Source organism: Petromyzon marinus (genome assembly GCF_048934315.1).
Source record: "Petromyzon marinus isolate PM22_M1 ecotype Great Lakes invasive population chromosome 80 unlocalized genomic scaffold, UKy_Petmar_22M1.pri1.0 chr80_unloc.3, whole genome shotgun sequence".
NCBI classification, from domain to species: Eukaryota; Metazoa; Chordata; class Hyperoartia; order Petromyzontiformes; family Petromyzontidae; genus Petromyzon; species Petromyzon marinus.
This window is the reverse complement of record NW_027422631.1, coordinates 258,993-284,757: the sequence shown is the minus strand read 5'-3', so window position 1 is coordinate 284,757 and position 25,765 is coordinate 258,993. Positions and strand designations below refer to the sequence as shown.

Genomic DNA, 25,765 nt, shown 5'->3' with positions numbered 1-25,765 from the left:
TGTGTGTGTGCGCCTGTGTGTGTGCGCCTGTGTGTGTGCGCCTGTGTGTGTGCGCCTGTGTGTGTGCGCCTGTGTGTGTGCGCCTGTGTGTGTGCGCCTGTGTGTGTGCGCCTGTGTGTGTGCGCCTGTGTGTGTGCGCCTGTGTGTGTGCGCCTGTGTGTGTGCGCCTGTGTGTGTGCGCCTGTGTGTGTGCGCCTGTGTGTGTGCGCCTGTGTGTGTGCGCCTGTGTGTGTGCGCCTGTGTGTGTGCGCCTGTGTGTGTGCGCCTGTGTGTGTGCGCCTGTGTGTGTGCGCCTGTGTGTGTGCGCCTGTGTGTGTGCGCCTGTGTGTGTGCGCCTGTGTGTGTGCGCCTGTGTGTGTGCGCCTGTGTGTGTGCGCCTGTGTGTGTGCGCCTGTGTGTGTGCGCCTGTGTGTGTGCGCCTGTGTGTGTGCGCCTGTGTGTGTGCGCCTGTGTGTCTGTGCGCGTGCGCCTGTGTGTGTGTGCCTACCTGTGTACCTGTGTACCTGTGTGTGTGCGTACCTGTGTACCTGTGTACCTGTGTGTGTGTGCCTGTGTGTGTGCGTACCTGTGTACCTGTGTACCTGTGTGTGCGTGTACCTGTGTGAGTGTACCCTGTGTGTGTACCTGTGTATATATCTGTGTGTATACCTGTGTGAGTGTACCTATGTACCTGTGTGTGTGTGTGTACCTGCGTGAGTGTACCCTGTGTGTGAGTGTACCCTGTGTGTGAGTGTGTGTGAGTGTGTGTACCTGTGTGTGAGTGTACCTGTGTGTGAGTGTGTGTACCTGTGTGTGTACCTATGTGTGTGTACCTATGTGTGTGTGAGTGTGTACGTGAGTGTGTGTGTGTGAGTGTACCTGTGTACCTGCGTGTAATTGAATGGGGGGTAATTAGACGAATAGCGATTCTATTGTTTGGGTCAAGCCCAATTCGCTGGTGATTCACCTGCTCAGTCAATACCTGGACCTTACGTGTGTGGTGTGTGTGGTGTGTATATAATAGAGGCTGTGTGAGCACCACCAACCTGTGTGTGAGTCTGTGAGTCTCACAGTGTGAGTCTGTGTAAGAGAGTGCGTGTGTTGTTCAGTCTGTGTGTGTGTGTTGGTCAGCCTGTGTTGGAGTCTGCATTTCTCAGGCACAACTGTGTGAGCATCAGGCTCGCAGTGACACGGTGAGTGTGAGAGTGTGACACAGTGTGTGTGTGTGTCACAGTGTGTGTGTGTCACAGTGTGTGAGTGACACAGTGTGTGTGTGTGAGTGACACAGTGTGTGTGTGTGACACAGTATGAGAGTGTGACACAGTGTGTCTGTGTGTGTCACAGTGTGTGAGTGACACAGTGTGTCTGTGTGTGTCACAGTGTGTGTGTGTGTGACACAGTGTGTGTGTGTGTTACACACTGTGTGTGTGTGTGTGCTACACACACACACACAGTGTGTGTGTGGGTAGCGGTAGTGTAGCGGTTAGCGCGCTGCGCTACGAACCTGGCGACTCGCGTTCGATTCCCGCTCACGGAAAACACCAGTGATGAACCGGTCCTGGGCCTCCCCTAGGTCGACTCAGCCTGAAATGAGTACCTGGTGCAGTGTGTAAACATCGCCACTGGGGAGACAAAGGCGGTCGGGCGTGGTGCTGGCCACCCACCCCCTCGTGTACTGTTCTGGCCTTCATAGGTGCTCGCTAACAGCACTTGCTCCTACAGTCTGTCAAGGCTATAAGGGGGATCTTTGTCTTTGTGTGACACTGAGTGAGTGTGTGACACTGAGTGAGTGTGTGACACTGAGTGTGTGTGTGACACTGAGTGTGTGTGTGACACTGAGTGTGTGTGTGACACTGAGTGTGTGTGTGACACTGAGTGTGTGTGTGACACTGAGTGTGTGTGTGACACTGAGTGTGTGTGTGTCTTGTGGGGAGCGATAGTGTAGCGGTTAGCGCGCTGCGCTATGCACCTGGCGACCCGGGTTCGATTCCCGCTCACGGCCAACATCAGTGACGATTATCTGAACCGGTCCCGGGCCTCCCCTAGGTCGACTCAGCCTCAAATGAGTACCTGGTGACAAAGGGAGACAAAGGCGGTCGGGCGTGGTGCTGGCCACCCACCCCCTCGTGTACCATTCCGGCCTTCATAGGTGCTCGCTAACAGCACTTGCCCCAACAGTATCTTAAGTCTATACGGGGGATATTTGTTTTTTTTGTGTGTGTGTCTATGTGTGTGTGTGTCTGTGTGTATGTGCCCTGGTGGTCCCCCTCTTTAAGAAGGGGGATCGCACATACTGTAACAACTACAGGGGCATCTCACTCCTCGGTGTGCCGGGAAAGGTCCTGGCAAGGATTATTCAACAGGCACGCTGAGGAGAGGCTTGCGGAGCCCCAATGCGGTTTCAGGAAAGGGCGGTCCTGCACAGATGCCATATTTTCTGTCCGTCTGCTACAGCAGACGTGTAGAAAATTCCAGCTTTATTGACCTGGTCAAGGCCTATGTTACCATCAGTAGGCCTGGGCTCTGGGTTGTTCTTCGTGCTTTTGGAGTCCCTGACCCTCTGCTCACGATCATTAAGGACCTTCACGATGGTGAGTGGGCCCGGGTAAAACTACGTGGCCGGGAGTCAGAGCCATTCCCTGTTCACCTTGGGGTGCGACAGGGATGTCCTCTGGCTCCCACATTATTTAACGTATATTTTGACCACGTAGTTCGTGAAGCCTTCAATAGCTGTACCGGGGGAATCTCCATATGGTACAGATATAATGGGAGGCTGATCGATGCCCGGGTGCGGTCAAGGGATGGCTCCCTATTGCTCAACCACGTTATGTTTGCTGATGATTTGGTAATAGCTGCTCATTCAGAGGAGGAGTTGGAGACGCTACTGCTGAGACTGGAGCTTGCCACTAAGAGATGGGGCCTTACCATTAGCCCCACCAAAACTAAGCACCTGCCTGGGTATTTTGTACCATCGGACACTCCACCCCCACAACTCCCAATCGGTGATGGGGCAGTTGTGGAGAGAGTGGAGAGTTTCCCATACCTGGGAAGTGTGCTTATGACCGGCTCCAGTTTAACAGCAGAGGTCTCACTCCGAATCAGTCGAGCGGCAATATCTTTTCATCGGTTGCGTAATGCTGTGTGGAAGCTACCTGGTCTGTCGCTCCGCACTAAGCTTCAGGTCTTCTCGGCCACGGTCATTCCCTCCCTTCTCTACGCTTGCGAAACGTGGACCCCCCTAATGGAACATCTTCGCCGTTAGAAAGATTTAGGCTGGCCTGCCTACGATCCATCCTGGGTTTAACCAGGCTGGTTTGTGTGAGGAGCTCACAAATCCTTGAAAGATCTGGGCAAGGTCCCATCGGTGAGCTCCTCCGGCGGGCAAGGCTGCGATGGCTGGGTCATGTAGCCCGCATGCCCAGCCACCGCATGCCGAAACAGCTTTTGTTCGGCCGGATCGAGGGGGCTAAACGGGCGCGGCACGGGCTAGAGAAGACATGGAGTGATGTGGTACAGGAGGACGTGGAGCTGAGTGGACTTGCCGATGACTGGTACCAGCGGTGTCAAGATCGGCCTCTGTGGAGGAGGCTCGTGAAGGACGCTACTGGGCAGTTGGAGGTAGTCGCCCTCCAACAACAACGGAGGGCGGAGGAGCGACGCTCACAACAACGAGCGGAGCGCCGGGTGGCTAAAGCACAGGAGGTTGGCACAGTAGGGGGCACAGGTGGTGCATCAGCCAGTCATCTCAGTCATCTCAGTCAGTCGACCCGTGGCACCTGGGTCTGCCCCGTGACCTTCCAGCGGGCGTTCGACACTTCACGTGGCCTCAAGGTGCACATGTCCTGGCACAAGCGTCGTGGTGACGTCACCGCCACTTAGTGGCGAATGGAGGTTGTTGTTGCGTGTGTGTGTGACACAGTGTGTGTGTGTGTGAGACAGTGTGTGTGTGTGTGACACAGTGTGTGTGTGACACTGTGTGTGACAGTGTGTGTGTGTGTGACTCAGTCAGTGTGTGTGTGAGTGACACAGTGTGTGTTTGTGACACAGTGTGTGTGTGTCACTGTGTGTGTGTGACACAGTGTGTGTGTGTCACTGTGTGTGTGACACAGTGTGTGTGTGACACTGTGTGTGCGTGACACAGTGTGTGCGTGTGTGACATAGTGTGTGTGTGACACAGTGTGTGTGTGTGTGTCACTATGTGTGTGACACAGTGTGTGTGTGACACTGTGTGTGTGTGACACAGTGTGTGCGTGTGTGACATAGTGTGTGTGTGACACTGTGTGTGTGTGACACAGTGTGTGTGACACTGTGTGTGTGTGACACAGTGTGTGCGTGTGTGACATAGTGTGTGTGTGACACTGTGTGTGTGTGACACAGTGTGTGTGTGTGACACTGTGTGTGTGACACAGTGTGTGCGTGTGTGACATAGTGTGTGTGACACAGTGTGTGTGTGACACAATGTGTGTGTGTGACACACAGTGTGTGTGTGTGACACAGTGAGTGTGTGTGTCACACACACTCACTGTGTCACACACACACACAGTGTGTGTGTGTGTGACATAGTGTGTGTGTGACACAATGTGTGTGTGTGACACACTGTGTGTGTGTGTGTTACACTGTGTGTGTGTGACATAGTGTGTGTGACATAGTGTGTGTGTGACACAGTGTGTGTGTGTGTGTGACACACAGTGTGTGTTACACTGTGTGTGTGACACAGTGAGTGTGTGTGTGTGACACAGTATTTTTGTGTTTCACAGCCAGGATGCGACTGCGCTGGGTCCCGGTCGCTGCTGTGCTCTGCTTGGCTCGTGAGTCGCTCTCCCTGTCGATGAGACCACGTGGCATTGTGACGAGGAGAACACGTGGCATTGTGACGACGAGACCACGTGGCATTGTGACGACGAGACCACGTGGCATTGTGACGACGAGACCACGTGGCAGGGTGACGATGAGACCACGTGGCATTGTGACGACGAGACCACGTGGCATTGTGACGATGAGACCACGTGGCAGGGTGACGACGAGAACACGTGGCATTGTGACGATGAGAACACGTGGCAGGTTGACGATGAGAACACGTGGCATTGTGACGATGAGAACACGTGGCAGGTTGACGATGAGAACACGTGACATTGTGACGATGAGAACACGTGGCAGGTTGACGATGAGAACACGTGGCATTGTGACGATGAGACCACGTGGCAGGGTGACGACGAGAACACGTTGCATTGTGACGATGAGACCACGTGGCATTGTGACGACGAGAACACGTGGCATTGTGACGACGAGAACACGTGGCAGGGTGACGATGAGAACACGTGGCATTGTGACGATGAGACCACGTGGCAGGGTGACGACGAGAACACGTGGCATTGTGACGACGAGAACGCGTGGCAGGGTGACGATGATGACACGTGGCATTGTGACGACGAGAACACATGACATTGTGACGATGAAAACACGTGGCAGGTTGACGATGAGAACACGTGACATTGTGACGATGAAAACACGTGGCAGGTTGACGATGAGAACACGTGACATTGTGACGATGAGACCACGTGGCAGGGTGACGATGAGAACACGTGGCATTGTGACGACGAGAACACGTGGCAGGTTGACGATGAGAACACGTGGCATTGTGACGATGAGACCACGTGGCAGGGTGACGACGAGAACACGTGGCATTGTGACGACAAGAACATGTGGCAGGGTGACGAAGAGAACACGTGACATTGTGACGATGAGAACACGTGGCAGGTTGACGATGAGAACACGTGGCATTGTGACGACGAGACCACGTGGCAGGGTGACGATGAGAACACGTGGCATTGTGACGATGAGACCACGTGGCAGGGTGACGATGAGACCACGTGGCATTGTGACGATGAAAACACGTGGCATTGTGACGATGCATGAATGAGTGGCTGAGTGTGTGGTGAGTGATTGAGTAAGTTGGTGGGTGAGTGAGTGAATGAGCGAGTCATTTGTTGAATGAGTGAGTGAGTGTGGTGAATGAGTGAGTGGATGGGTGAGTGGTGATTGCGATGATGGTGGTGAGGATGATTGTGTGGTGATTGCGGTGATGGTGGTGATGATGATTGTGTGGTGGTGATGGTGGTTTGTCGTGGTATGAGTCACAACTCGTTGTGACCCCCTCACGTCTGACCGCTGTGCTCAGTGCTGAAAGCGGCGGCCTCCAACACCCAGAAGGAGACTTCCACCCCTACAGCAGCAGCAGCAACATTGAGCAGTGAGTTCAACTCTCACAGCACAGCCAGGGAGAGGGTGGGTGAGTGGGTGGGTGGGTGAGTGGGTGAGTGGGTGGGAGAGTGGGTGAGTGGGTGAGTGTATAGTTGAGTGTATGGGTGAGTGTATGGGTGAGTGGGTGGGTGAGTCATTGGGTGAGTAAGTGGGTGGGTGAGTAGGTGAGTAAGTGGGTGAATCATTAGTGAGTGGGAGGATGATTGTGTGAGTAAGTGGGTGAGTGAGTGGGTGAGTACGTGAGTGAGTGATAGGGTGAGTGATTGAATGAGTGGTGAGTGAGTGAGTGGGTGAGTGAGTGAGTGAGTGGGTGAGTGAGTGGGTGAGTAAGTGGGTGAGTGCGTGAGTGGGTGGGTGAGTGGGTGAGTCATTGGGTGAGTAAATGGGTGAATCATTGGTGAGTGGGAGGGTGAGTGAGATCTGTCTTTGTGTCTGTTTCAGAAACAGCTCCGCAAGCAGCCAAGGAGATCAAAGCGAGTGTGTGACTCACGCAACATCGCCTACCCACAAGCACCACCACCACACACAATCACCACCACGATCACCACGCATAATCACCACCACCATCACCACACACAATCACCACCACCAACACCACACACAATCACCACCACCACACACAATCACCACCACCACCACAATCACCACCACACACAATCACCACCACACAATCACCACCACCACACACAATCACCACCACCACCACCACACACAATCACCACCACCACCACCACAATCACCACCACAACCACACACAATCACCACCACCACACACAATCACCACCACAATCACCACCACCACACACAATCACCACCACCACCACAACAATCACCACCACCACCACACACAATCACCACCACCACACACAATCACCACCACCACACACAATAACCACCACCACACAACCAACACCACCACCACACACAATCACCACCACCATCACCACATACAATCACCACCACCACCATCACCACATACAATCACCACCACCACACACCACCATCACCACACACAATCAACACCACCACCACCACCACACACCACCACCATCACCACATACAATCACCACCACCACCAAACACAATCATCACCACGACGCAATCACCACCACCACAGACAACCACCACACACAATCATCACCACCACCACCACCACCACGCACAAGCACCATCACCACCATAAACCACCACTACACAATCACCACCACCATCACCACCACCACACACAATCACCACCACCACCACACACAATCACCACCACCACACACAATCACCACCACCACCACTCACAATCACCACCACCACCACACACAATCACAAACCAACACCACACACAATCACCACCACAATCATCACCACCGTTACCACACAATCACCACCACCACCACCACCACACACAATCACCACAAACACCACAATCACCACCACCACCACACACAATCACCACCACCACCACCACACACAATCACCACCACCACAATCACCACCACCACACACAATCACCACCACCACCACCACCACACACAATCACCACCACCACCACCACAATCACCACCACCACCACACACAATCACCACCACCACACAATCACCACCACCACCACCACACACAATCACCACCACCACACACAATCACCACCACCACACACCACCACCACACACAATCACCACCACCACACAACCAACACCACCACCACACACAATCACCACCACGATCACCACCACCACCATCACCACATACAATCACCACCACCACACACCACCATCACCACACACAATCAACACCACCACCACCACCACCACACACCACCAACATCACCACATACAATCACCACCACCACCAAACACAATCATCACCACCACCAAGCAATCACCACCACCACCACAGACAACCACCACACACAATCATCACCACCACCACCACGCACAAGCACCATCACCACCATCACCACCATCACCACCACCACCACACACAATCACCACCACCACTACACAATCACCACCACCATCACCACCACACATCACCACCACCACCACACACAATCACCACCACCACCATCACCACCACCACCACCACACACAATCACCACCACCACCACACACCACCACCACAATCACCACCACCACACACAATCACCACCACACACCACCAGACACAATCACCACACACCACCACCACCACCACAATCACCACCACCACCACAACCACCACCACCATCACCACCACCACCACCACACACCACCACCACCACCACACACCACCACCACCACCACAATCACCACAACTCGCTGTGACCCCCTCACGTCTGACCGCTGTGCTCAGTGCTGAACGCGGCGTCCTCCAACACCCAGAAGGAGACTTCCACCCCTACAGCAGCAGCAGCATTGAGCAGTGAGTTCAACTCTCACAGCACAGCCAGGGAGAGGGTGGGTGGGTGAGTGAGTGGGTGAGTGGGTGAGTGGGTGGGTGGGTGAGTGGGTGAGTGAGTGAGTGGGTGAGTGAGTGGGTGGGTGAGTGAGTGGGTGGGTGGGTGAGTGAGTGAGTGGGTGGGTGAGTGAGTGGGTGGGTGGGTGGGTGAGTGAGTGGGTGAGTGCGTGAGTGGGTGGGTGGGTGAGTGAGTTTGTGAGTGGGTGGGTGAGTGGGTGAGTGGGTGGGTGAATGGGTGGGTGAGTGGGTGAGTGGGTGAGTGAGTGAGTGGGTGAGTCATTGGGTGACTCATTGGGTGAGTAAATGGGTGAGTCATTGGTGAGCGGGAGGGTGAGTGAGATCTGTGTCTTTGTGTCTGTTTCAGAAACAGCTCCGCAAGCAGCAAAGGAGATCAAAGCGAGTGTGTGACTCACACAACATCGCCTACCCACAACCACCACCACCACACACAATCACCACCACCTCCACCACACACAATCACCACCACCACACACAATCATCGCCACCACCACACACAATCATCACCACCACCACACACAATCATCACCAGCGCCGTTATGAATATGGGTCTCTGTGGGTCTCTATGAGTAGGGGTCTCTGTGGGTCTCTATGAGTCTCTGGAACTCTGTGGGACTCTATGAGTATGGGTCTCTGTGGGTGTCTGTGGGTCTCTGTGAGTATCTATGAGTATGGGTCTCTGCGAGTCTCTGGATCTCTTTGGGTCTCTATGAGTATGGGTCTCTATGATTATGGATGTCTGTGGGTCTCTATGAGTATGGGTCTCTGTGAGTCTCTATGAGTATGGATCTCTGTGGGTCTCTATGAGTATGGGTCTCTGTGGGTCTCTATGAGTATGGGTCTCTGTGGGTCTCTATGAGTATGGATCTCTGTGGGTCTCTGTGAGTATGGGTCTCTGTGGGTCTCTATGAGTATGGGTCTCTGTGAGTCTCTGTGGGTCTCTGGATCTCTGTGGGTCGCGATGATTATGGGTCTGGAGACTCGGTGAGGCCGCGATGGGTTAACGAGTTTGGGTGGTGGTAGTCGTAGCCGTCGTAGTGACAGTAACAATACACGTACATTTACCCCTGTGTGTTGCAGATAAGGAGAGTGACATCACAAAGACATCCACAGATGCCATGCCCAGTAAGTACAGCGTGCGTGTGTGTGGAGTGTGTATGTGTTTAATGTGTGTGCATGTGTGTAGTATGTGTGTTGTGTGTGTGTGTAGTGTGCGCGTGTATGTGTGTGTGTGAAAATATCAAATGAAGCTTGTGCCGGAGTCCCCGGGGGGACAGGCGTCTATGACGTCTCCTGGCCAAACCCCATTTGGTGGAGCCAAGAGATTGAATCTCTACCCTCGGGGCTCCTCCAGAAACAACGAAAAGCCACTTCGTGTGGCCACGTGGAATGTTCGAACGCTCACTGCGGAGGAGAGACTGCCACTCCTCTATCGAGAGCTGGACCGGTACCGCTTGGATCTCTGTGGCATTCAGGAGGTCCGGTGGACCGGCTCTGGCTCCTGCCACAATGAGGGATGGACAGTCCTCTACTCGGGGCAGCAGACTGCCAAACAACAGGGAGTGGGTCTTCTTCTGAACAAAGAATGAAGAGGGCGTGGGAGCGTGGCGGTGAGGTGTGGGAAGCTGTAAGCCCCAGGCTACTTTGGGCTCGCCTTCCCATCAACCAGAGGCGAGGAGTGGTGGTCGTGGTTACTTATGTCCCCACCGAAAACGAACATCCGTGGAGGGATGCAGGCAAAGCCGATGAGTCAGATGCCTTCTATGACCTCCTGTCACAGGTGCTGGCTAAAGTGGCCCCTCGGGATAGAGTCATCATGTTGGGTGACTTCAATGCCCGAGTTGGTCATGATACTGGCACCTGGTCTGGAGCGATTGGAGGGCATGGGCCAGATCAGCTCAATAACAACGGTAGGAGGCTGATAGATTTTTGCAGCCCATGGGCTTGTAATTACCAACACGCTGTTCCGGCATCAGCGCATCCACCAAACATCATGGATGCATGCCGGGTCCAAGCAAGAACATCTGCTGGACTACGTAGTGACGGACCAGCGGATGCGAGCCCATGTCCTTGATACCAGGACCTACCGTGGAGCTGATCTGCAGTCTGACCATCGACTAGTCATCTGTAAGATGCGCCTGACATTCTTACACTCCAGTGGTGGGTGTACACCCAGGACCCCATTCCAACCTAAAGTGGCCTGGTCTCAGTTATCTGATGAAAATTGCAAGCGAGAATTTCATCATCGTGTGCGGCTGGGGTTGGCATCGTCCCACACTCCTCCTGATGTCGAGGGTAAATGGGCGAGGTTTAGGACTGTGACTCATGCAGCTGCAATGGCTGCTTTGGGTATGCGGTCCAGACCTCCCCAGAGACCCTGGCTGACAGAGGAGGTGTTCAGGATGGTTGAGAAAAAGCGACAGGCCCACTGTCATCGGTTACAGAATCCCACATCAGAGAATGAGGAGGCTTACCGCAGCCTTTGCTCGGAGGTTCGGAGAGCCGTGAGGTGCTGCAAGGGTGGGTGGTGGTCGCGGGTTGCTGAGGAGATGGAGTCTGCCTCAGTGGCCCGCGATCACAAATCTCTATTTAACTCCATCAAAAATGTAACCTGCAGCACCACACCTATCACCATCATTAGGGGAAAAAAACGGTGATCCAATCTCCGACCCCCAGGAACAGGTTTGCAGATTTGTTGAGCATTTCTGTGAGGTCCTGGGGAAGGGGAAATCCCTCAGCCAGGAAAACATCGTGGCACAAAGTGCGGATGACCCTGCTGAGGCTGCAGTGCCTCAAATATTGTAAGAAGTAACCCCCTGTGAGTGGCTGGCTGAGGTGCCTTCTGTTGAGGAAGTGAGTGGGTGAGTGAGTGGGTGGGTGAGTGGGTGAGTGAGTGGGTGAGTGGGTGAGTGAATGGGTGAGTCATTGGGTGAGTAAATGGGTGAGTCATTGGTGAGTGGGAGGGTGAGTGAGATCTGTCTTTGTGTCTGTTTCAGAAACAGCTCCGCAAACAGCAAAGGAGATCAAAGCGAGTGTGTGACTCACGCAACATCGCCTACCCACAACCACCACCACCACCACCACACACAATCACCACCACCACACACAATCACCACCACCACACACAATCACCACCACCACAAACAATCACCACCACCACCACACACAATCACCACAACCACCACCACACACAATCACCACAACCACCACCACACACAATCACCACCACCACCACACACAATCACCACCACAACCACAAACAATCACCACCACCACCACACACAATATCACCACCACCCACAATCACCACCACCACACACAATCACCCCCACTACCACCACCACACACAATCACCACCACCACACAATCACCACCACCACCACACACAATCGCCACCACCACCACAATCACCACCACCACAATCACCACCACCACACACACTCACCACCACCACACACAATCACCACCACCACACAATCACCACCACCACCACCACACACAATCACCACCATCACCACCACCACCACACACAATCGCCACCACCACCACAATCACCACCACCACAACCACCACACACAATCACCACCACAATCACCACCACAATCACCACCACCACAATCACCACCATCACCACCACCACCACCACAATCACCACCACACACCACCACCACCACACACCATCACCACCACACACAATCACCACCACCACATAAATCACCACCACACACAATCACCACCACCACAATCACCACCACACAATCACCACCACCACAACACACAATCACCACCACCACCATCACCACCACCATCGCCACCACCACCATCACCACCACACACCACACACAATCACCACCACAATCACCACCACCACACATAATCACGACCACACACAATCACCACCACACACCACCACCACCACACACCACCACACACCACCACCACCACCACACACCACCACCACCACAATCACCACAACTCGCTGTGACCCCCTCACGTCTGACCGCTGTGCTCAGTGCTGAACGCGGCGGCCTCCAACACCCGGAAGGAGACTTCCACCCCTACAGCAGCAGCAGCAGCATTGAGCAGTGAGTTCAACTCTCACAGCACAGCCAGGGAGAGGGTGGGTGGGTGGGTGAGTGGTGAGTGGGTGGGTGGGTGAGTGGGTGGGTGGGTGGGTGAGTGGGTGGGTGGGTGGGTGAGTGGGTGAGTGAGTGAGTGGGTGGGTGAGTGAGTGAGTGAGGGGGTGGGTGGGTGAGTGGGTGAGTGAGTGGGTGAGTGAGTGAGTGGGTGAGTGAGTTTGTGGGTGGGTGAGTGAGTTTGTGAATGGGTGGGTGAGTGGGTGGGTGAGTGGGTGAGTGAGTGAGTGGGTGAGTGAGTGGGTGGGTGAGTTATTGTGTGAGTTATTGGGTGAGTAAATGGGTGAGTCCTTGGTGAGTGGGAGGGTGAGTGAGATCTGTGTCTTCGTGTCTGTTTCAGAAACAGCTCCGCAAGCAGCAAAGGAGATCAAAGCGAGTATGTGACTCACACAACATCGCCTACCCACAACCACCACCACCACACACGATCACCACCACGACACAATCACCACCCCCACCACCACACACAATCATCACCAGCGCCGTTATGAATATGGGTCTCTGTGGGTCTCTATGAGTAGGGGTCTCTGTGGGTCTCTATGAGTCTCTGGAACTCTGTGGGACTCTATGAGTATGGGTCTCTGTGGGTGTCTGTGGGTCTCTGTGAGTATCTATGAGTATGGGTCTCTGCGAGTCTCTGGATCTCTTTGGGTCTCTATGAGTATGGGTCTCTATGATTATGGATGTCTGTGGGTCTCTATGAGTATGGGTCTCTGTGAGTCTCTATGAGTATGGGTCTCTGTGAGTCTCTATGAGTATGGATCTCTGTGGTTCTCTATGAGTATGGGTCTCTGTGGGTCTCTATTAGTATGGATCTCTGTGGGTCTCTATGAGTATGGGTCTCTGTGAGTCTCTGTGGGTCTCTGGATCTCTGGGGGTCGCGATGATTATGGGTCTGGAGACTCGGTGAGGCCGCGATGGGTTAACGAGTTTGGGTGGTGGTAGTCGTAGCCGTCGTAGTGACAGTAACAATACACGTACATTTACCCCTGTGTGTTGCAGATAAGGAGAGTGACATCACAAAGACATCCACAGATGCCATGCCCAGTAAGTACAGCGTGTGTGTGTGTGGAGTGTGTATGTGTTTAATGTGTGTGCATGTGTGTAGTATGTGTGTTGTGTGTGTGTGTGTAGTGTGCGCGTGTATGTGTGTGTGTGAAAATATCAAATGAAGCTTGTGCCGGAGTCCCCGGGGGGACAGGCGTCTATGACGTCTCCTGGCCAAACCCCATTTGGTGGAGCCAAGAGATTGAATCTCTACCCTCGGGGCTCCTCCAGAAACAACGAAAAGCCACTTCGTGTGGCCACGTGGAATGTTCGAACGCTCACTGCGGAGGAGAGACTGCCACTCCTCTATCGAGAGCTGGACCGGTACCGCTTGGATCTCTGTGGCATTCAGGAGGTCCGGTGGACCGGCTCTGGCTCCTGCCACAATGAGGGATGGACAGTCCTCTACTCGGGGCAGCAGACTGCCAAACAACAGGGAGTGGGTCTTCTTCTGAACAAAGAATGAAGAGGGCGTGGGAGCGTGGCGGTGAGGTGTGAGAAGCTGTACGCCCCAGGCTACTTTGGGCTCGCCTTCCCATCAACCAGAGGCGAGGAGTGGTGGTCGTGGTTACTTATGTCCCCACCGAAAACGAACATCCGTGGAGGGATGCAGGCAAAGCCGATGAGTCAGATGCCTTCTATGACCTCCTGTCACAGGTGCTGGCTAAAGTGGCCCCTCGGGATAGAGTCATCATGTTGGGTGACTTCAATGCCCGAGTTGGTCATGATACTGGCACCTGGTCTGGAGCGATTGGAGGGCATGGGCCAGATCAGCTCAATAACAACGGTAGGAGGCTGATAGATTTTGCAGCCCATGGGCTTGTAATTACCAACACGCTGTTCCGGCATCAGCGCATCCACCAAACATCATGGATGCATGCCGGGTCCAAGCAAGAACATCTGCTGGACTACGTAGTGACGGACCAGCGGATGCGAGCCCATGTCCTTGATACCAGGACCTTCCGTGGAGCTGATCTGCAGTCTGACCATCGACTAGTCATCTGTAAGATGCGCCTGACATTCTTACACTCCAGTGGTGGGTGTACACCCAGGACCCCATTCCAACCTAAAGTGGCCTGGTCTCAGTTATCTGATGAAAATTGCAAGCGAGAATTTCATCATCGTGTGCGGCTGGGGTTGGCATCGTCCCACACTCCTCCTGATGTCGAGGGTAAATGGGCGAGGTTTAGGACTGTGACTCATGCAGCTGCAATGGCTGCTTTGGGTACGCGGTCCAGACCTCCCCAGAGACCCTGGCTGACAGAGGAGGTGTTCAGGATGGTTGAGAAAAAGCGACAGGCCCACTGTCATCGGCTACAGAATCCCACATCAGAGAATGAGGAGGCTTACCGCAGCCTTTGCTCGGAGGTTCGGAGAGCCGTGAGGTGCTGCAAGGATGGTTGGTGGTCGCGGGTTGCTGAGGAGATGGAGTCTGCCTCATTGGCCCGCGATCACAAATCTCTATTTAACTCCATCAAAAAAGTAACCTGCAGCACCACACCTATCACCATCATTAGGGGAAAAAACGGTGATCCAATCTCCGAACCCCAGGAACAGGTTTGCAGATTTGTTGAGCATTTCTGTGAGGTCCTGGGGGAGGGGAAATCCCTTAGCCAGGAAAACATCGTGGCACAAAGTGCGGATGACCCTGCTGAAGCTGCAGTGCCTCAAATATTGGAAGAAGTCACCCCCTGTGAGTGGCTGGCTGAGGTGCCTTCTGTTGACGAAGTACTGAAGGCGATCTGGAGTCTGAGACCAGGAAAGGCACCGGGTAGAGACGATCTACCAAGTGAAATGCTGAGGGAGGGTGGCGTTTGTGCACAGACTGCCCTATATGACATCATAACAACAGTCTGGACCACTGGACAGGTTCCGCAGGATTGGAAGGATGCCCTGGTGGTCCCCCTCTTTAAGAAGGGGGATCGGACAGGCTGTAACAACTACAGGGGCATCTCACTCCTCAGTGTGCCAGGAAAGGTCCTGGCAAGGATTATTCAACATCGCCTTGCCAGGCACGCTGAGGAGAGGCTTGCGGAGCCCCAATGCGGTTTCAGGAAAGGGCGGTCCTGCACAGATGCCACATTTTCTGTCCGTCTGCTACAGCAGAGGTGTAGGGAATTCCAACAAGACCTACATCTCCGCTTTATTGACCTGGTCAAGGCCTATGATACCATCAGTAGGCCTGGGCTCTGGGTTGTTCTTTGTGCTTTTGGAGTCCCTGACCCTCTGCTCATGATCATTAAGGACCTTCATGATGGTGAGCGGGCCCAGGTAAAACTACGTGGCCGGGAGTCAGAGCCATTCCCTGTTCACCTTGGGGTGCGACAGGGATGTCCTCTGGCTCCCACATTATTTAACATCTATTTTGACCACGTAATTCGTGAAGCCTTCAATAGCTGTACCGGGGGAATCTCCGTTTGGTACAGATATAATGGGAGGCTGATTGATGCCCGGGTGCGGTCAAGGGATGGCTCCCTATTGCTCAGCCACGTTTTGTATGCCGATGACTTGGTAGTAGCTGCTCATTCAGAGGAGGATTTGGAGATGCTGCTGCTGAGACTGGAGCGTGCCACTAAGAGGTGGGGCCTTTCCATCAGCCCCACCAAAACTAAGCACCTGCCTGGGTATTTTATACCATCGGACACTCCACCCCCACAACTCCCAATCGGTGATGGGACAGTTGTGGAGAGTTTCCCATATCTGGGCAGTGTGCTTATGTGGGTCTCTATGAGTCTCTGTGGGTCTCTGTGGATCTCTATGAGTATGGGTCTCTATGAGTCTCTGTGGGTCTCTCTCAGTATGGATATGTATGAGTGTGGGTCTCTATGAGTGTGGGTCTCTATGAGTATGGGTCTCTATGGGTATGGGTCTGTATTGGTCTCTATGGGTCTCTGTGGATCTATTTGACTATGAGTCTCTGAGTCTCTGTGGGTCTCTATGAGTATGGGTCTCTATGAGTGTGGGTCTCTGTGAGCGTGGGTCTCTGTGAGTGTGGGTCTCTATGAGTGTGGGTCTCTATGAGTGTGGGTCTCTATGAGTGTGGGTATCTATGAGTATGGGTCTCTATGAGTGTGGGTGTCTTTGAGTATGGGTCTCTATGAGTTTGAGTCTCTATGAGTATGGGTCTCTATGAGTATGGGTCTCTGTGAGTCTCTATGAGTATGAGTCTCTACGAGTATGTGTCTCTATAAGTCTCTGTGGATCTCTATGAGTATGGGTCTCTATGAGTTTGAGCCTCTATGAGTATGGATCTCTATGAGTATGGGTCTCTACGAGTGTGGGTCTCTATGAGTATGGGTCTCTATGAGTGTGGGTCTCTATGAGTGTGTAGGTCTCTATGAGTATGGGTCTCTATGAGTATGGGTCTCTATGAGTATGGGTCTCTATGAGTGTGGGTCTCTATGAGTATGGGTCTCTATGAGTATGAGTCTCTATGACTGTGGGTCTCTATGAGTGTGAGTCTCTATGAGTATGGATCTCTATGAGTATGGGTCTGTATGAGTATGGGTCTATATGAGTATGGGTCTCTATGAGTCCGTGTGCGTCTCTATGGGCCACGTCGTTGCTGACCAAAGAAGAACCGTATTCGCTCGGAGGTTCCCTTTGGGGGTAAAATAAAAAAACATATATTCCGGTTTATTTTGGTAAACTCATGTAGAAGGGAAACAATATATCTTTTTTCATTATTTCCCTTCTACGTGACTTTACCGAAAGAACCCATAATATGAATCCCTGCAGTCAAGAAAGCTTTCAAAAAACACAATAGTTGGTAGTTTTATTAGCCGACCGCTCTACCAGTTTAATTCAACCGCGTCTGCCGTGTTCACAGAGAACGAGACATCGTCGTCGTCGTCAGCCGAGAAGACAGACGACAAGAGCCGTGAGTGTCTCACACCGGCGAGACGCCTGTGCTCGTAAAGCCGTCGCTGCAGGGGAGGGTTATGTGAAGCAGTAAGCAACGATGGCTTACAGCTGTGCTGATAATTCTCAACGAGGGATGAAAACCTGGTTTTTATACGCTATACAACAGTCCCCCCCCCCCCCCCATCATTGTCCTGCTACACTGCCGCTGTGACACTTTGCTCCGGTTGATTTTGTACGACCGGGGTGAGAACGACTCAAGGAGAGACCCAGGGATAGAGGGAGTCCCGCTTGCTGGAGTGGCCAGGAGTTAAGGAGTATCATGTGGTTGGGTTGGAGGCTGTGAGGCTTTAACTCAACCACCGTCTATCGGGCTCACAGAGAACAAGACGCCGTCGTCACCGTTTGCCTGAGCATCCAGGAGTTGAGGGTCTCGCCGCCGATTCTCGCGGTTGGCTACGTACGGTGGTTACGTTAAAGAAGTTCAACACACGTAGACTCTACGTACAGCAGGCGGTCGGATGCTGTGAGGTTCAACTCCCCGTGTCTGTCGCATTCGCAGAGAACAAGAAACCAACGTCAGCCGACGACACGGACGACAAGAGCCGTGAGTGTCTCAGCCGCTCTACATTACAACAACAACAACCAGTGGTGACCCATCCTCCTCTATGGTGGGAGCTAATGGGGGATGACCATGGACTCGATGTGTGGTTTGTTGTCCATCCCGTACGGTGGTATGAAAGACGTTCTACATACAGACATTACACACTATACTACGATATAGTACACTATACACTACACTACTACACACTACACTATACACTACACCACTATACACTACACTACTATACACTACATTATACACTACATTATACACTACACCACACTACTATACACTACACCATACACTACACCACTGTACACTACACTACTATACACTACACCACTGTACACTCCACTACTATACACCACACTACTATACACTACACTACTATATACTACTCTACTATACACTACACTATACACTACACCATACACTACACCACTGTACACTCCACTACTATACACATACTACTTTACACTACACTATACACTACACCACTGTACACTACACTATACACTACACCACTATACACTACACGACTGTACACTTCACTACTATACACTACACTACTATACACTACACTACTATACACTACACCACTGTACACTACACTACTATACACTACACTACTATATGCTACACTACTATACACTACACTACTATACACTACACCACTGTACACTACACTACTATACACTACACTACTATACACTACACCACTGTACACTACACTACTATACACTACACTACTATACACTACACCACTGTACACTACACTACTATACACTACACCACTGTACACTACTATACACTACACCACTGTACATTACACTACTATACACTACACCACTATACTACAATGGTAACTGTGTCCGGTTCACAGAGAACAAGACATCGTCATCGTCAGCTAAGAAGACAGATGAAAAGAGCCGTGAGTGAAACAACATTTGTTGAAATTACGCAAGGGCCGTGAGGCTGGGATGTGCACGGACAATACAACTTACATTTTCGACTCTTTGGGTCTTTCGGTAAAGTCACGTGGATAGAAAAATAACAACATAAAATCACGACGTTTCGATCGCAGGGCAAAAGCACTCGTCTTCAGGTGAAAAAAAAAACCATACAGCAGGCGGACTGCTGAGGAGGCAGGAAGAAATCTAGCGAGAGGGCAGCCGTAGGTCATAAATGTTTTGAGATGGGTACAAGCCAAGTGTAGTGAGTCCAACTGAGTTGCAGACGTTGTTTTTGGGAGCAACAATATTTATTCAATAGATCAACAAAACACAAGCAACACTTGTGGTGTTGAATGTCCACCCAGCGACGCTACGGCATCAACTAGACACGGTTCGCTATCCCGGCCCATGACCACGAGCTGGGTCCCGGACCCGCGTGGCTAGAGGCTTCTCCTCCCCCAGCGTGGACCTTCTTCACCGGCGACACTAAGAACCCGGAGCCCCTCACGGGGGCCCCCCCGTTACATCGGCCCGGCCCGGGGCCGGCCCCGCACCCTCGCCCCACCCAACCTTCCAGATCTCTCCGGCTCTTTCCCGAAGGCTCCCCCGAGAGCTCCTCTATACCACGTGACCGCCCAGCGGGGCCTCCCCCCCGCCACCCGTCCGCCGGTGGCCCCCCTCCAAAATCGTCCGGTCACGTGTCGGCGGGCGAACCGGCGTATCGTGCCCCAGCGTAAACCCTGGCTGGCCGACGCTCCCCCTGGCTCCCTCACCGGGAGCCCCGCACCTCACGCCGCCGCTCGCGGTGCCCCCGCTGCTGACCGGCGCTCACCCCAAGCCCCGCTAGGGCCGGCGCTACGCGCCAGCGAGCGGCCTGCACGTGATGTCAACACATTATCCGCCGCGGGCCCCGTAAGCGCGGCACCACACGGTGAGAATCACGGCCGCTTGCACAAGTAAGTGGAAGATCGCAGAGCTAGGTATACCTCGGCCGTTGTATTGCCAGAGATGAGCGCGTGTCAGTGTGAGACGGTTCCCGCAGCAGCGGCTGTGTTAACGAGGGAGACGTTCAGCTTATTAAACAACGAGCGTCGCCACCGCATCGAGGAAAAGGGAGCAGCCGCTATTGTTAGTGAGACATTTAGCCTGTTAATGTAAAGACATTTAGCCTGTCAATGTAAAGACATTTAACAAGGTAATGTAACTCAGAGGGTCGGAAATAACTGCTAACATAGGCAGGTAGGATGGAAGCATCACAGCCAGTTGTGACTTTACCTGGTCATTAACGTCCTTCCAAAGATTGCTAACTTTGTACCCATCTTTATTATTTTATTATATTTCTACCTACGTGACTTTACCGAAAGACCAAAAGCGTATGAATTCCTACAGTCACGAAAGCTTTAAGTCAAGATTTAATACATAATCGATTTATAGCAGCAACCACACACTCTAAACACGTGCTGTTGATTCCACAAAGTGAAGGGAAAAACCGCAGAGGAAGCGGAGGAAAAATCCACGGAATGACGGGTGGAGAGAGAGAGAGAGAGACGTTAACATCAGGCTCAGGCTCTTTGGTTCTATTGGGTAAAGTCACGTAGGTGAAAATAAAATAACAAAAAATCCGAAACGTCGTGATTTTTTGTTATTTTATTTTCACCTACGTGACTTTACCCAATAGAACCAAAGAGTATGGATCCTAGCAGTCACGGAAGCTTTAAATCTAGAACCAGGTTCAGGATTGAACCCACGACCTCCTGTACCAGGCGAGGTAGTTGTCATCTCCTAGCCGCCGTGGCGATGATGTTAGATAGTACTGGCGAAACACAATGACCCACAGATGAGAGGAATGGGGGTTGGCGAGCGGTGGTTTAGTGGCTGAACGCTGTTTGGTTTAACTCAACCGGGTCTATATTCTTAGTTCTTTCGGTAAAGTCACGTTGAAGGGAAACAACAAAATAATAAATATATATAAATATTATTGTTTTTTATATATTTTATTATTTTGTTGTTATATATATAAAATATTATTGTTTTACATATATTTTATTATTTTGTTGTTTCCCTTCAACGTGACTTTACCGAAAGAACTAAGAATATGAATTACTGCAGTCACGAAAGCTTTAAATCAAAATTCAACCGGGTCTGTTGTGTTCACAGAGAACAAGACATCATCAGCCGAGAAGACGGACGACGAGAACCGTGAGTGTCTCACACCAGCGAGACGCCTGTTCTCGTAAGACCGTCGAAGCAGACATCTCACACAGTAGCTCTGATGCTGCATGGGAGGACGTTGATGAAGCAGTAACCAACGATGGATTTGGTTGTGCTGATGATTCCCAACAAGGGGATGAAACCCCAGGGTTATATCATAGTCTCCACCATTGTCCTGCTATACTGCCATTGCGACTCTTTGCTTTAAATTTCGATTTAAAGCTTTCGTGACTGCAGGGATTCATATTCTTGGTTCTTTCGGTAAAGTCACCACCACGTAGAAGGGAAACAATAAAATAATAAAAATATAAAACAATAAAATTCTCACCTGATGATGATTGCTTCTTGTGTTGCAGTCGAAACGTCGTGAGAATTTTATTGTTTTATGTATTTTTTATATTATTATTTTATTGCTTCCTTGCTTTAAGCTGATTTCGTACGACCGGGGCAAGAACGACTCGAGGAGAGATCAGGGATAGAGGGAGTCCTGTTGGCTAGAGCGGTCAGGAGTTAAGAGTAGCACCTCCAATGATCATGTTTGGTTACATACAGTGGTGCAAAAGTAGTTCAACACGCACATACCTACATACAGCAGGCGGCCGGACGCTGTGAGGCTTAACTCCCCGATTCTGTCGTGTTCACAGAGAACAAGACATCATCGTCTTCATCATCAGCCGAGAACACAGACGACAAGAACCGTGAGTGTCTCACGCCAACAAGACGCCTTTTCTCGTAAAACCGTTGAAGCAGACATCTCACAAATTGGGTTTGCCACTGCCGGGAGGGGTTTACAAAGCAGTAAGCAACAATGACTATACTGTGCTGATGATTCCCAACGAGGGATAATGCCCAGGGGTTCGTAGAACAGTCCCCCATTGTCCGGCTTGCTGCCATTGCGACTCTTTGCTCAAGTAGATTTTGCTCCAAGCAGGGTGAGAACGACTCAAGGTGAGACCAGGGATAGAGGGAGTCCCGCTTGTAACAGTAGCCAGGGGTTAAGAGGAGCAGGTGGTTGAGATGGACGCTGTGAGGTTTTAAGTCAACCACGTCTGTCGTGTTCACAGGGAACAAGACATCGTCAGGCGGGAAGACAGGCGACGAGAACCGTGAGTATCTCACACCGGCGAGACGCCTGTTCTCGTAAAACCGTTGAAGCAGACATCTCACACAGTGGCTCTGTAGCTGCAGGGGAGGGGGTTTATGAAGCGGTAAGCAACGATGGCTTACGCTGCGCTGATGGTTTCCGAACAAGGGAATGAAACCCGGTGTTTATACAACAGTCCCCCCCCCCCCCATTGTCCTGCTATACTGCCATTGTTCAAGTTGATTTTGTACGTTGGGGATGAGAACGACTCAAGGAGAGATGGACGCTGTGATGTGTTAAGTCAACCATGTCTGTGGGTTTTACAGAGAACAAGACATCGCCGTCGTCAGCCGAGAAGTCAGACGGCAAGAGCCGTGAGTGCCTGACCCAGCGTCCTAAAACCCCTCGCCCGTGTGAGACGCTCGCATCTCTCAGCATGCGGGCATCCACATTGCACGGAACCAGAGCTCAGGGATAACCTGTGCAGGAGCCGGCCACCCACGGTGTTGAATTGTGAATGAACTGTGACCTTCACTCAGCCATTCATTCGTGCATGAAACGTTCCGCCCATAGAGAGGTGCGGGGCGCGAATTCTCCGCTGCGGGTTCCTCGCTGACTTCCGCTGATCTCTTCGCTGCCCGCGCCGTCTTCCTCTTAGAATGTTGATGAGGTTGATCGTATCTGGTCCTGACCTCCCTCTTTGTCTCTCTCGACTCAAAAAAAAATCCCTCGCTAGCGATTGACAAGGCTGAGTCTGACTGCCATGCTCGCGACGAGAGGAATGGTGGCGAGCGAGCGGGCGTTGAGCGGCTGAACGCCGTGATTGTTTTATTGCCCCATGTTTGTCGTGTTCACAGAGGACAAGACACCACCATCGTCGTCGTCGTCAGCTGAGAAGACAGACGACAAGAGCCGTGAGTGTCTCGATGGGAGCTTTTTGGCAGGAATATCAAAAATTATGAAAAATAAGAATAGGTTTGTAGGCTTCTCTGGCAGTGAAATAGGAGCTGAGTTAAATGGATTAGACACCAAATAACTGACGTAGAAGGGAAACAATAAAATAATAAAAATGTAAAACAAGAAAATTCTCACGACATTTCGACTGCAACACAAGCAATCATCATCAGGTGTGAAAACCACAGCAAGAAAAACGTCGTGATAATTGTATTGTTTTATATTTTTACTATTTTATTGTTTCCCTTCTACGTGGTGGTGACTTTACCGAAAGAACCAAGAATATGAATCCCTGCAGTCACGAAAGCTTTAAATCGAAATCAAATAACTTCTCGAGCTGAGCTATAAGAGTTCGGAAAGTCCTTGCATTGTCTTTTGTCCTGTTCGCCTTTTGGCGATCTCTGCTCCGTTAACACTGGTGCAAGGCCACAGAGAAGGCTGTGTCTGGTGTAGGCCAATCAGTTTCAACGACAATGCGTTCACTTTCATTGTCAGCATGTCGGCTTCCATGTTTTTGCCACAAGTATGATGGTGTGGTTCATGAAGATTTGATGCCTTGCAAAATTTATTTTTCACAAAGGTATCTTAGTTGTGTTTGAACATCTTAGCACAACTCCTATTTTAATTGCCAGAGAAGGTAAAATACTATGCATTTTTTATATCAGCCACGAGTTTCTCACACCAGCGAGATACTTGATCTCAATGACTCGTCGAAGCAGATATCTCACAGACTGGCTCTGTCGCTGCAGTGCGAGGGGGTTTATGAAGCGATAACCAACGATGGCTTACGCTGTGCTGATGATTCCGAACAAGGGAATGAAACCCGGTGTTTATACAACAGTCCCCCCATTGTCCTGCTGTACTGCCGTTGTAGCTTTCTGTTCAAGTTAATTTTGTACGACGGGGATGAGAACGACTCAAGGAGAAACCAGGGATAGAGGGAGCCCCGTTTTCGAGAGTGACCAGGAGTTTAGAGCAGGTGGTTGAGATGCATTATGTGACGTTTTAAGTCAACCACGTCTCTCCATTTCCCAGAAAACAGCATGTGGTCGGACGCTGTTTGGTTTAACTCCCCGATTCTGTCGTGTTCACAGAGAACAAGACATCATCGTCGTCATCATCAGCCGAGAAAGCAGACGACAAGAACCGTGAGTGTCTCACACCAACAAGACGCCTTTTCTCGTAAAACCGTTGAAGCAGACATCTCACAAATTGGATTTACCACTGCCGGGAGGGGTTTACAAAGCAGTAAGTAACAATGACTATACTGTGCTGATGATTCCCAACGAGGGATAATGCCCAGGGGTTCATAGAACAGTCCCCCATTGTCCGGCTTGCTGCCATTGCGACTCTTTGCTCAAGTAGATTTTGCTCCAAGCAGGGTGAGAACGACTCAAGGTGAGACCAGGGATAGAGGGAGTCCCGCTTGTAACAGTAACCAGGGGTTAAGAGGAGCAGGTGGTTGAGATGGACGCTGTGAGGTTTTAAGTCAAGCACGTCTGTCGTGTTCACAGAGAACAAGACATTGTCAGCCGGGAAGACAGGCGACGAGAGCCGTGAGTATCTCACACCGGCGAGGCGCCTGTTCTCGTAAAACCGTTGAAGCAGACATCTCACACAGTGGCTCTGTAGCTGCAGGGGAGGGGGTTCATAAAGCGGTAGGCAACGATGGCTTACGCTGCGCTGATGGTTTCCGAACAAGGGAATGAAACCCGGTGTTTATACAACAGTCCCCCCCCCCTCATTGTCCTGCTATACTGCCATTGTTCAAGTTGATTTTGTACGTTGGGGATGAGAACGACTCAAGGAGAGATGGACGCTGTGATGTGTTAAGTCAACCATGTCTGTGGGTTTTACAGAGAACAAGACATCGCCGTCGTCAGCCGAGAAGTCAGACGGCAAGAGCCGTGAGTGCCTGACCCAGCGTCCTAAAACCCCTCGCCCGTGTGAGACGCTCGCATCTCTCAGCATGCGGGCGTCCACATTGCACGTAACCAGAGCTCAGGGATAACCGGTGCAGGAGCCGGCCACTGACGGTGTTGAATTGTGAATGAACTGTGACCTTCACTCAGCCATTCATTCGTGCATGAAACGTTCCGCCCATAGAGAGGTGCGGGGCGCGAATTCTCCGCTGCGGGTTCCTCTCCGACTTCCGCTGATCTCTTCGCTGCCCGCGCCGTCTTCCTGTTAGAATGTAGACGAGGTTGATCGTCTCTGGTCCTGACCTCCC

The 25,765-nt window shown here is 51.9% G+C and overlaps 1 protein-coding gene and 1 long non-coding RNA gene across 2 annotated transcripts; both read left to right on the top strand.

Annotated features, from left to right (window-relative positions):
• The first annotated feature begins 6,163 nt into the window (after positions 1 to 6,163).
• LOC116958710 (uncharacterized) lies at positions 6,164 to 23,198 on the top strand. The gene is made up of 16 exons (XM_076058909.1): positions 6,164 to 6,229; positions 6,682 to 6,717; positions 8,563 to 8,631; positions 9,032 to 9,067; positions 9,766 to 9,810; positions 11,682 to 11,717; positions 12,699 to 12,770; positions 13,162 to 13,197; positions 13,824 to 13,868; positions 17,698 to 17,748; positions 18,292 to 18,336; positions 19,217 to 19,264; positions 21,444 to 21,485; positions 22,142 to 22,195; positions 22,562 to 22,603; positions 22,908 to 23,198. Coding segments are annotated over exons 2-16 (774 nt in total). The 5' UTR covers positions 6,164 to 6,229; positions 6,682 to 6,716; the 3' UTR covers positions 23,060 to 23,198.
• Positions 23,199 to 23,433: 235 nt separating this feature from the next.
• Positions 23,434 to 25,442, top strand: LOC116958698 (uncharacterized). Its single transcript, XR_004405451.2, has 4 exons — positions 23,434 to 23,495; positions 24,630 to 24,683; positions 25,050 to 25,091; positions 25,395 to 25,442. It is a non-coding gene; the product is annotated as an uncharacterized LOC116958698 (long non-coding RNA).
• The last annotated feature ends 323 nt before the right edge of the window (positions 25,443 to 25,765 follow it).

Excerpts from the sequence above, each read along its gene's own strand:
- LOC116958710 (XM_076058909.1), top strand. Across the intron at positions 9,068-9,765 it reads AGCAAAGGAGATCAAAGCGA|ATAAGGAGAGTGACATCACA; the intron begins GTGTGTGACTCA and ends TGTGTGTTGCAG. Across the intron at positions 18,337-19,216 it reads CGACACGGACGACAAGAGCC|AGAACAAGACATCGTCATCG; the intron begins GTGAGTGTCTCA and ends TCCGGTTCACAG.